This window comes from Hyaena hyaena, unplaced genomic scaffold (assembly GCF_003009895.1).
Source record: "Hyaena hyaena isolate Hyena2069 unplaced genomic scaffold, ASM300989v1 scaffold_100, whole genome shotgun sequence".
NCBI lineage: Eukaryota > Metazoa > Chordata > Mammalia > Carnivora > Hyaenidae > Hyaena > Hyaena hyaena.
This window is the reverse complement of record NW_024080732.1, coordinates 2,059,905-2,072,410: the sequence shown is the minus strand read 5'-3', so window position 1 is coordinate 2,072,410 and position 12,506 is coordinate 2,059,905. Positions and strand designations below refer to the sequence as shown.

At 45.0% G+C, this 12,506-nt stretch overlaps 1 protein-coding gene across 9 annotated transcripts in view; it reads left to right on the top strand.

Moving 5' to 3' along the window:
• The window catches only part of SH2D4A (SH2 domain containing 4A), a 64,516-nt gene extending 53,209 nt beyond the window's left edge, over positions 1-11,307 (top strand). For all 9 annotated transcript variants that reach the window (XM_039235617.1, XM_039235623.1, XM_039235615.1 and 6 more), the window contains 2 exons: positions 8,562-8,782; positions 9,274-11,307. In XM_039235617.1, the coding sequence (XP_039091548.1) occupies positions 8,562-8,782; positions 9,274-9,366 (314 nt within the window). In that variant the 3' untranslated portion in view covers positions 9,367-11,307. The remainder of the gene's footprint in view (positions 1-8,561; positions 8,783-9,273) is intronic.
• Positions 11,308-12,506: the final 1,199 nt, after the last annotated feature.

Below are 12,506 nucleotides of genomic sequence, written 5' to 3'. Positions count from 1 at the left end.
GTTAGAGGATTCACATATTTTCTTTACGCATCAAGAGTTGATTATTATTCCTCTGAAATGTAATGAAATGAACATTCCTTATTCAAATATGAACATAGTTAGACTGCTGATAAAGTATTTCCATCCTGCTTTATTTCTTGTTGATGTCTTCTGCTGTCATGGTTTATAATTGAACCTGCCTATAAGTGCTTCAGTCCCAATATTTTATATTTTAAGCAACGTAAAAAGCAAATCCCTTTAACATCTGTGGGATTTCAGTATAGTTCACACTGCAGCTATTTTGATTGCTTCCATTTCTGACACATCCTCCAAACTTTCCTTCTCCTTGGAGAGCAAGTCCTATCCGTTTCTGAGGAGGCAGTTGCTGTCTGGGACTTAAGTTCCCTAGAGCCAGCTGTCCAGGCAGAGTTCTGTGTCCCTGTCCTTTGGCAGTGTGCCAGCCCGCAGCCCCTGCTGCAGAGGTCTTGAGGACCAAGTGCATACAATGGGGTAGATTGTGTGGTCAGAGTCTCAGAGGCTGCCTGAGATTTCCTTCAGGCTAAAATTTTAATGGACGTGGGAATAGGCACTCATGAGTGATAATCAGTCCTTTGACTATTTTGCTGAGGAGTGGCCATTTCTTAACTGTGCGGCCAGCAAAATTCTGCCCCCCTCTCACAAAGAGATTTTCAAGTTTCTGTCTTTACTAAGCACATCCTGTCTCATTTACATACATGATTCACACATTGTGTATACTGGGTAGGCTGTGGGCAGCAGTGAGAATATGTCCCTGTGTGAGTGTGGCTGGGAAGGACTAGTGCAAGCCCCTTCCCTGGCAGTCACTGTCCAGCCCTTGAGAGGGACCAGCATGACCTTAGCAAGGAGCCCTGGTAATTCACCTACATTTTAGCATGAAGCCTTCATCTACATTAATGGCATCAGAGCATTTTGAATTATTCTCTGTAGTTCTCCTGTCTGACTATCTAGTATTCAGATTTCCAAACTAACTGAAGATGAAACATAAAGAGGCTAAAACTATGTACATTTATTCAGACTTGAGAAGAGCTGGCTTTTTTGCAGCAAATACTATGCATCATTGTAGGTTTTTTTGTTTGTTTGTTTTTTGTTGTTTGTTTTTTTCAAGACCCTGACTTTTCTCATAAATTACCCAGTGTAGCAAACTGGCTGCAAAAACATTAGTGTATATTTCCATTAATGTTCAGATTAGTCCATTAACCCCAAAGACCTTGCTTACTTGGGTTTTTCAAATGATGCACCTGTCCTCACCCTAATGCTGCCAGCCACTGGAGTCATGGCCTGCGTGTGCCTGCGAGCCCCAAGCTTCCCATTACTGATGCCCAGTCCAGTTTTGTCCTTTTACACTGTGCTCTCGGAGGGACCCAGAGGGACCACATAGGCAAGGGGGGGAGAGGGGCAAAAGAGACTTGCTTTGGGGGTTTGACTTTAAGATTTCTTTTTTATGAAAAGGGGGATCCTGGTATTTACAGATTTTTTAATGTTTATTTTTGAGAGAGAGAGAGCACAAGTGGGAGAGGGGCAGAGAGAGGGGGACAGAAGATCTGAAATGGGCTGACAGCAGCATGCCTGATGTGGGGCTGGAACTCCTGAACCACGAGATCATAATCTGAGCCGAAGTTGGATGCTCAACTGACTGAGCCACCTAAGCACTCCTTTTGAGAAGTATTTTTAACCTTTGCTTTGGTTGTCAGAATTTTCTTTGTTGTCATGTGGTTTCTTTATAAAATTTGTACACTCTTTATTCTGGGAAAGGAGGCAGTAGTTGTCATGGTTAAGAGCATATCTTAGGGACCAAATCCCAGCCCCATCAACCAGCTGTGTGGCCTTAGGCAAGTTACATGACTTCTGATCTTCTGTCTCTCCTCTCCAGACAGGGATATCACCTGCTTCACAGAGTCATTCTAATGATTCAATGAGTTAATATATGTGAATATTTAGAGTTGAATGTGACACATAGTAAGCCCTGGTTAATAAGTGTTAGTCATTAAGGTGATGAAGAAAGAACAAATTATGTGATTTTTATTCTTGAAATATTAAGGAAACATGACTAATATTTTAAGGGCTCTATTTTTCCTTGTCCCTAAGGTACCTGAGACCCCAAGGGTGAAAGCTCGACGTCACAGTGCGTCGCCCTCCATACAAAGGATCTAGGGCAGGTCCTGGAGCCTCTGTGAAAATACTTCCTGTAAATACTGAAAGGGTTAAAGAAAGCATAAGGTGGAAGGAAGCTGAAGTGGGGAAATACAGAACTCTCATCCAAGTTTAAGACCTCCTGTGGATAGGGCATGCCCTTTTTGTCCGGCAGGGTTGCTACTTGGAAATGAGTTCTTTTTTTTTTTTTTTTCTTAGTTTATTGTCAATTTGGTTTCCATATAACACCCAGTGCTCATCCCCACAAGTGGCCTCCTCCATGCCCATCACCCCCCTTCTCCTCCCCCCAACCCCCATCAGCCCTCAGTTTGTTTTCAGCATTCAAGAGTCTCTCATGGTTTGCCTCCCTCCCTCTCCCCCACTATTTTTCCCCTTCTTCTCCATCATGGTCCTCCGTTAAGTTCCTCCTAATCCTCCTATACGTGCAAACATATGATATTTGTCCTTCTCTGCCTGACTTATTTCGCTCAGCATAACACCCTCAAGGTCCATCCATGTTGCTACACATGGCCAGATTTCATTCTTTCTCATTGCCATGTAGTATTCCATCGTATAGATAAACCACATCTTCTTGATCCATTCGTCAGTTGGTGGACACTTAGGCTCTTTCCATGCTTTGGCTATTGTTGAGAGTGCTGCTATGAACATTGGGGTACATATGCCCCTATGCATCAGCACAGAAATGAATTCTTCTAAAACTCAGTTTTTGTTTTACACACCCCTAACCTAGGCACTTTGCAGTGTGGGACTTTAATGTCACCTTAACAGCAGAGATGGATTCCTTCATGAAAGTTGTCTTAGTGCCATCCCCTCCCTGCGGGGTTTTCTGGGCAGCCCAAGAAGCAGAGAGTATGGGACAGATGACAGAAGAAGGAGGAGTGAGGGTCTCCTGGGCAGAGCTCTGGGAGGGCAGCAGCCCAAGGGCAACTCTCAGCAGACCCGACGCTCCTCAAGGAGAATGCTGAAGCCCGACGCGCTATGCAACAGGAGCGCTGAGCTTCGGGAGGTTGCAGAGGACACCAGTGTGTCACTCCCACATCCAGGCGACTGTACTTGAGTCATCACTGAAAAATACATCTTCCTTATGTTGCCTGGGTGAGAAATGTATGAAATAAATACTTATAGTTTACTTTCAGCAAATTTCAGGAAAACTTCATGAGCCCAGTGGGGTTAAAGAAACAAAATACTTGGGGCACCTGAGTGGCTCAGTCGGTTAAGCGTCCGACTTCGGCTCAGGTCATGATCTCACGGTTTGTGGGTTCGGGCCCCGCGTCAGTCTCTGTGCTGACAGCTAGCTCAGAGCCTGTTTCAGATTCTGTGTCTCCCTCTCTCTCTGACCCTCCCCTTCTCATGCTGTCTCTTCCTCAGAAATAAATAAAACAAAAACAAACAAAAAAGAAACAAAATACTTGAAAGAGAGACAAGAGACCTGAAACCATCACTAACTAATCCTATAACCTTGGGCACATACCTCCTCTCCTTCAGTTTTCCCATCTGTGTGGTGACGATAATAATACCAGTTGTGTTTATTCTGAGCTGTTTGAGAATTAAGTAGTAAATGGAAGCTGGTTGAGCAGTGTGAAACACTAGCACAGGGGTAGTATTCTGTTGAGTGGGTGAGAGCCTGGACTCGGGTGAGACTGCCTGGGTTCAAGACCAGCACTTTTCCTGGCCTACCTCAGTGACCTTACGCACACCATGAACTCTCTCTCTGATGCAGAGTTTCTCCTCTGTGATTTGAGGGTAGGAACAGTACAGTACCTGTCTGTCAGGCCACTTTGAGGATTAAATGAAATAATGCACCCTTGGAGGAGTGCCAGGCAGACATTAAGAACTCTACAGGCTACAGTTCTTTGGTTACCTTTCATCTGGTTTTGAAACACATATTTTCCAAGTTCTGGAAGTAGGTCACACAGATATACCCATATAAACAAAGTCAGCAGTGCTTCAGAGAACACGAGTGTATCCCTTGTCCCTACAGATAACAGTGCTCAGGTGAGGGGCAGTAGCTGCATAGAAGTGTCCTAGAGAGGAAAGTTTCTGGCTTGATTATAAGACAAAACTACTCATTAGTCCTTTTCTGGGTATCTTCTAAGTGGCAGGTGCTGAGGGTGTGAAAATAAATCAGATGTGGAAGTTGCCCCTCTAGGAGACCATGAGGAGATGGGGCAGGGAGACACAGAGTAGCATGTGCTCTGAGTACTCTGACAGGGCTGTGGATGGCATCTTCCAGGATAGAGGGGGGAACCGGGTCAGACCCTGGATGGACCAGGTGAGTCTCAGGTGGAGGTGGGAAGCAGGTGCACTGCAGGTGTAGAGGAACACTGACTTACTGCTCAGGGGGAGTCAGAAAGCTTCATGCTATTGAGTTGAATCCTGGAAGATAAGTAGGCATTTTCCAGGAGGAAGCTGTGGAGAAGGCATCCCAGAGAACTGCCCTCCTTCTGTGAGGTAGTCACTGCCACTTAGATTTCCAACCAGAGCCATGCTAGAGTTTCTGGGTTATTTCAAGTTTCTTAGGATCTGTTCACCCTCTTTTCTGGAAAAAAAAAAAAAAAAAAAGTCCTGGGCCTGTCATGGAGCTCTGCCTTCATTCCAGTGGGGTTTAGAGCTGTGCTGTCTAATATGGTAGCCACTAGCTCTATGTGACTCTTTATATCAAAATTAATTAAAATTAACATTAAAAGTTGGAGCGCCTGGGTGGCTCAGTGGGTTGGATGTCCAATTCTTAATTTTGGCTCAGGTCATGATCTTGCAGTCCTGGAATGGAGCCTGTGTGGGGCTCTGGGTTGAGCCTGCTCGAGATTTTCTCCCTCCCTCACACTTTATCTCTTCTCTGCTTGTGCACATGCTCTCTCTCAAAAAATAAAAAAATAAAAACAATAATAAAATTTTTAAAAATTAAATAAAATGAAAGGTTGAGGCCCTCAGTCACACTAGCCACAGTTCAGGTGCCCAGTAGCCACATATGGTTAGTGGCCTCCACGTGGCTGGCCCAGACATGTCTGTCACCACAGAAAATTCTGTCAAATAGTACTTTTCTAGAGAGTGCCCTGGCATCACACAGAGAAAGGAGTGGGATGTTTCTTTCTGCTCCCTCTCAACTCCTGCTGTTGTGAAACTCCACGCTGGGTGCACAGGCTCTCAGGGGTTTTAGCCAGTTCTGCCCCAGGATCTTCAAGAGCCAGAAGCTGTCCAGTTAGACCTCATGCAGTGACATCTGCTTTCTTCTGGACCAGAGTCCTGCCACACCCTGCCTGGATTCAGCTTAAAATAGAGCATGGGTAGTGAAGATCTGGTTCATTTCAAAAACTGATAAAGTAAAAGCTTTTATTCACCCCTCTTCACTAGCACAGAAATCCTCCTATGAACTCACAGAGGCTTGGTTCTTGTGTGTGAAGAGAGCCAGAGGGAGGGAGGTTGCTTGGAGGAGTCACTGCCTTTAGGAGGCTTGGACGAACACTGCTGCTTCAGAATTCTTAGTGTCACGCACTGGGGCATGTCGGGATGATCAGTACCTGTGAGGCGATTGTCCAAGTCCACAGTGATTAATACTGGATGCTGGATTCTGGCTTTGCATTCAAGAACTCTCTTTGCAAGCAGGCAAAGCTTACTGCTTGGTAGCGATCATAGCGAGGTATCCCTGGATGTGTCCACTGCCCTTGATGGAACAACAAACTGTACTTGGACCAGTATCATCAGACGAGCCAAAACAATGTGCTCCTCAGGAATGATAATCCTGTTGTAAAGCAAGAGGAACAAAGCATCTTCTCCACAGCACTTAACTTCTGAACCTGCTGTCAATACCATTGTGTTCAAGTTTCCATTATGACTTGTGATTTGCCACAAAATCATTTTATTGTGTTCCTGTGTCTCTGGAGATTACACAGAGCCAAGATCTGCGTGTAATAATTACAGTTTAAGAGCTTTGGGGAAGTTTGATTTACAGCTACTACGTGACCTGATTTTAGGGGGAGTTTAACCTACCTTAATCGAGGTTCAGTTAGAATTTTCCAGAGTAGCTTTCATTTTAGGAAGCTAAATCCATCTGGATAACATGCTGATGTTATAAATTATAACATCTACCCCATCTGTTGAAGTAACTTGGAAGTTCAGAGTTAGCCTGTCAGTAAGTCTGCAAGAAGAGAGAAATCTTTTTTCCAGAATGTTGCTTTTCCTTCACTCGTGGTTTGTTGGCCCCTCACCTCTGAAGGGGAGTTTTCAGTGTCTGAAAACTCTCCCTGGTTCCATAGACAATCAAACACAGAGTCTTGAAACCTCGGTCATGTTTAGTCTCAGGGTCGGCTGGTTACTTGCTGCCTTGTTTCAGCTTATGGTCATCCTCTGTAATCTATGAGTAGGATGACATGTGTCTAGAAAGGTCAGACAGACCAACACAGAAGCAGCAGGTCCGTATCCGCTGGAACTTGTATCGGCATCATTTGAGCACCTACAGTGGACAGTTCAGCAGCTGACCCAAGAGGCTCACTCGGCATCAGTGAAACCACAGATTGCGTTGGCCCCGTCTTGTCCAGGAAAGGGCAGAAAGGTAACTGGTGGAATGAAGATAATGCACAGGCATCGGTAACCCTGCTGGGCCTCAGTGCAATAGAGCCAGAGGAGAGAGGCCGTTTCAGAGATGCTTCGTCTCTGTGAGTGGGGGGAACCTGCCAGGACTTTTCAGCACCCCCAGTTCTAATCCTGGTGTTTCACTGGGTTTGAGCCTCACAGGGGTTGCACACTGTGCCTTCAAGGTGCAGGCTCCAGGGCCTCCTGAATGGTGCACGGGAGAAGACAAGGCAGGAGAAGGGCTGAGTGGTTTGTCTTGGCTGGGAGAGAGAGCACGCTTTTTTCAATGTTTATTTATTTTTAAGAGGGGGGGCTGGGGCAGAGAGAGAGAGGGAGACACAGAATCTGAAACAGGCTCCAGGTTCTGAGCTGTCAGCACAGAGCCTGATATGGAGCTCGAACTCACAAACCGTGAGATCATGACCTGAGCTGAAGTTGGACACTTAACCAACTGAGCCACCCAGGTGCCCCAAGAACAGGTGATTTTTAAATCTCCCCTTTATTAAAACTTTACTTACAAAAAAGAAAATAGAGAGGGTTTTATTTGATGTTTTGCTCTGGATAGTTCTCAGATACTTGTACTAATAACAAGACTAAAGGGCTTTAATAATCCATCCATTGCCCTTTCACGAGGAGGAGGTTTTTGTTCTTTTCCCCTAATAATAAGATACAGAGTATCAGTACGGAGCTAACTATGGAACAGGAGAATCAAGAGCTTCTCTCTGCAGAGGTGAAACAGAAGGGGGAGGGGGCAGGGAGTCGCATGGAGAATACCACTCCTCCTCCCAAATCCGAGCTTGCTGAATAAGTGAACGTTACCCTCTCTACAAGATGTGTTTGCATACCTTCTATATGTTTTGCAACTTTAGTGATTCACCTGATGAATTACAATAGGAATAAGAAGGGAAATTGGGAGTATGAGTCACACCCCATGAGTTTGGACTAGTTGGAGAAAAGGCTGGTCTGAATTAGTGTGAACTCATGAAGCATCTAAACTATCTAAACTTAATATATATGAAGAGTTTTATTCTTTTTAGTATATATTGGGACAAACATGGAGACATAAATACATAAGTGTATGTATACACATATATACATATATATGTTTATATGTAAATACTTGTATTCCTTTAAATGCCACTGAAGCATCACTTAGGAGTAGCTCCTGCAGAGAGCACTTGTAGACCTGGACCCATCCTGGTCTGTCACTAACTTGCTGACTCCTGGACCAGGGTCATCAGCTCGGCACTACTGATACTTTGGGCTGGATAATTCTTTGCTGTGTGAAGCTGTCCTATTCACTGTAGGATGTTTAGCAGCGTCCCTGGCCTCTCTGCACTGGCTGCCAGGAGCAACCCCCTGCCCGTGACAACCAAAAATGTCTATCATACACTTCCAGACATTGTGCTGGTTGAGAAGCACTGTTTTAGACCATGGTGGATCACCCTCCAGGCCATCGAGTCCTCATCAATAAACTGAGGAGGGCACCTTCCAGTCCCCTTCCAGATCTAATGCTTCCAGGATGCCAGACACAGAAGCCACCTAACACCTGTGGTGTGATCGCTGGTGCGCGGGTGGAAACGTACTCTGAAGGTTAAACATGCACGCTCTCATTTATATTATCTATGCGCTTATATAAACTACCCTGCTTGCCCAGTTACCAAATACCGGAGGATGAATGGTACTGCACTGTATTCTTAAGAAGCCCAAAATGGACTCAGAGGTGCTCTTACTTTTTACTAAACTTTATCCACACAGCTATATTTAACTGAAGGAAGTTCTGGAAATGATTTGGCTAAACTACCTGCTTTTCTTTCCCACAGGAATCCTTACATTAAAGAGAGCAAATGAACTTCTGAGCACATGTGTGCCAGGCAGTTTTCTGATCCGAGTCAGTGAGAGGATCAAGGGCTATGCCCTGTCCTATCTGTCTGAGGATGGCTGCAAACATTTCCTCATAGATGCCTCGACGGACTCCTATAGCTTCCTGGGTGTGGACCGGCTGCAGCACGCCACGCTGGCGGACCTGGTGGAATATCACAAGGTGAAGCCATGTGCAGACTTAATTTGCTCTGTGAATTGTTGTCCTGCAGCAGCTCTAGCAGTAAAAGGCAATTACAGGAAAAAAGATTGAGACAAGTAATGGGGGGATTAGTCTTTGATAATTCTTCCGGATAATCAGGATTCTTAATTGCATTTCCTTTTTCATTGAACCTAGTTCCTCCTCAAATACTCAGGGAGAACCCACTGGGGCAGAGAATGTAGAAGATACTAAAAATCTGTGCACACACTGACCGCATCTGAGAGCACTCTTCCTTAGAACGCAAGCCTGGGAAGGAAATGTGCAGATGAGAAAATCTGCAGTTTGCAGATGAGAAAAATCTCTTTAAAGATTGCCAGAAACTAACAAAGCTTAAGGGCACGCAGGAAGTTATATACCCCGAGGAGGCAGAAAGGGCATGACGTTATTATTTATGCTGGCTTACCCACCCGCCCAGCCACAGCCCAGCCTGACCTGTGCCTTCTGATTCACAGGAGGAACCCATAACTTCCCTGGGGAGAGAGCTCCTTCGGTACCCCTGTGGTCAGCAGGACGAGCCGCCCGACTACCTGGAGCTCTTTGAGTGACAGCCTCCCTTGTGTCGCCCTGTAACCTCCAGCTGGGCTCTCCTCTGGACAGACATCGCGGAAATAGACATTTGTGTGTGAAGCCAAAGTCACCCTGCGGCAGAGCCAATGCTGATCCACCGGAAGTATCCTTGGAGCCCCACGGAAATCTCTCTTCTGCACAAATGCTGGAGTTTAATGTGAAAACAAAATTGCCTCTGCAGAACATTCACTCCGAAAGTAAAGGGATGATTCCCAATTTCAGTAACTACCTAACACCAAGGATACAACCCTAATGACCTATATAAAATGAACAAAGAAGAGACTGAGACCTTTTAGGAATGAAGGCATTACTTCAAAAACCAATAGCTCATGTGAACTGTTTCATGACTGATACATTCCCTCTTTGCGTTGTTTCGAAATGTCCCAGGATTGTGCTTATTTTAAAGTTCCATGTTGGTTTGGGGAGCTGGCAGAAGAGCCTTTACTGGTGGCTGAAATGACCCCACAAACACACTTCATTTATTAGGCATGTTGGAGCCAGGATGGAAGAGACACAGAAGAACAAAAGCTGGGAATGTAAATTGACCGAGGAGTTTAAAAACGTAGGAGAGGCTTAACGTGTAAAGAAGTACCGTGGGCTGCAAGGGCGTGAGCAGACGTCTGCAAACGTTTGCCCCTGGACAGGATGGCGCTTGCCCTGGCTACCTTGGCTGCATCCAGGAGCACACCAAGCTGGAGGAAGCGTGAGGTGTTTATCGGTGGGGATGGACCAGAACAGAATAGTGAGCTGTGTGATTACTACTTGCTGTGGGTTGAACAGTGTCCCCAGAAAGAGATGTTGAAGTCCCAAGCTCTGGTACCTGTGAACGTGACCTTATTTGGGAATAGGCTCTTGGCAGATGTGACCAAGTTAAGATGGTTCATACTGGATTCAGGTGGACCTTCGGCCCAATGACTGGGGCCCTTCGCAGGAGAGGAGGGATTTGGAGAGACATGAAGAGGTGAGGCGGCCATGGGACGACAGAGGTGGAGGCTGGAGACATGCAGCCGCAGCCCGGGAGTGGCAGGTGGCGCTGGTGACCCCCAGCAGCTAGGACAGCAGTATGGAACACCCTCCCCCCAGAGCCTTGGAAGGGAATATGGCTCTTCTGACACCTTGGTCTCAGACCTCTGGCCTCCAGAACTAAGAGAATAAATTTCTGTTGCCCTAAGCCCTCGAGTTTATGGTAATTTGTTAGAGCAGCCCTGGGAAAGGTAGCACAAAAGTTCATGTAATTGTGGAATGTGACACACATTATGTACCATTTGTGGCTCTACAGTCTTCCTTCCTGATAATGTAGGTAAACGGGGAGATGAGACTAACCTCCCCAAGTGGGATGCAGATTTGCTCAGCCAGGAATCCTCTGCCTCACTGCATCCCCATCCCCCAGCCTCCAGCCCAGTAAGGGCACCGGCCTCTGGGCAGCGACCAGGATGCGTGGACACTCTGAGCCACGGGTTCTTCTCCTGGGGAGATGGAGACTTCCTTGCACTTCAGGCCTACCCTGTGTCCGCGTTCCTCCAGAAGAGGCAGGGGTTGCAGCACTTAGTCCTTGAGATGGTTGGTTGTGTAAAATGTAGCGAGAGAGAGGGTGGGGTCCGTGTGTATGTGTGAGAGTGTGTATGGGTGCACATGTGTGCTTTCCTGAGAAAGTTTTCAAACACAGATCATTATAAAGTATTACTTGAATTGTTGCATGTGTTTGTACAGTCTGAGGGACAACTGTCAGTGACACATTTGTCCAAGAGAACCTGTGTTTGGGCTTTCATTCCTGTGACTCAACAGCCATGACCTTATAGAATTGCAAAGATAGCACAGGAAAGGAAGTCACAAACTTCTATTCTGTCCCCGTATCTTCCCACCATTAGCTCTCTGAACTTCAGTTTTCACTTCTAATAAAAAAGTACATTTTTTAAAAATTGCAGTGTACTTGACATTTACCATTAAATTAGTTTCAGGTCCATAGCATAATGGTTTGATATTTGCATATGCTGTGAAATGATCACCATTTTAGCATAGTTATCCATCACCTTACAAAGCTAAGCATTTTTTTTCTTGTGATAACTTTTTTAAGATCTACTTTCTTAGTAACTTTCAAATATGCACTATAGGATTATTAACTATAGTCACCATACTGTACATCTCCATGACTTATTTATTTTATAACTGGAAGACTACACCTCTTGATCCCCCTTCACCCATTTGCCCAGCCCCCAACCCTCCTTCCCTCTGGCAACCACCATTCTATTCTCTATCTGTGAGTTTGGCTTGGTTTCAGATGCTTTTTAGATTCGATATGTAAGTGAAACCATAGGGTAACTGTCTATCTCTGACTTATTTCACTCAGCATAACACCCTCAAAGCCTCATGTCACAAATGGCAAGATCCCTTTTTTTTGATTAATATTCCATTGTATATATATACATACCACATCTTTTTATCCACTCATCTATCAGTGGACACCTAGGTTGCTTGTCTACTGTAAATACTGAAATGAACATAGGGGTGCATGTATCTTTTTGAATTGGTATTTTTGCTTTCTTTGGATAAATACCCAGAAGGAGAATTACTGGGTCATATGGTAGTTCTATTTTAATTAAAAGAAGGCGCTTTTACTAGCTGGTTTTTATTAATTTCATCCAGTTCTGAAATCTTAAGGTTTTGAAATAAATAGAAAAGTACCCTATAGTCACTAATAATTAGGAAGACATTCAATTCCAGCATCACCCTCTGCCTAGAATATTTTGGAGGAAATAAGTACAGTCATACCCAGATATAAGGACACTAATTAACATCCCATTGGGGAAACAGCAAATGACCTGACTGAATTAACCTAATAGTACAAGGGGGAGCAGATCTGAGTTCTGTACTGTTTTATCCTGTTGGTTATTAATATTCAGAGGAATAAGCTGTCCATTGTTTGATGATGTGATGGCCACGAGTAATACTTGCAATTCTTAGGGAGAGAAAATGGTAAAGAAATCAGAAACTGATGAACACTAAATGAGGTTGAGGGGGCCTGCATTCTCATCCTAGCTCAGCTATTAGACACAGTTTCCCTGTGTCTGAGCCTAGTTATGACCTAAAGCAAGGATATCCAGACCCTGGTCCTGGGCCC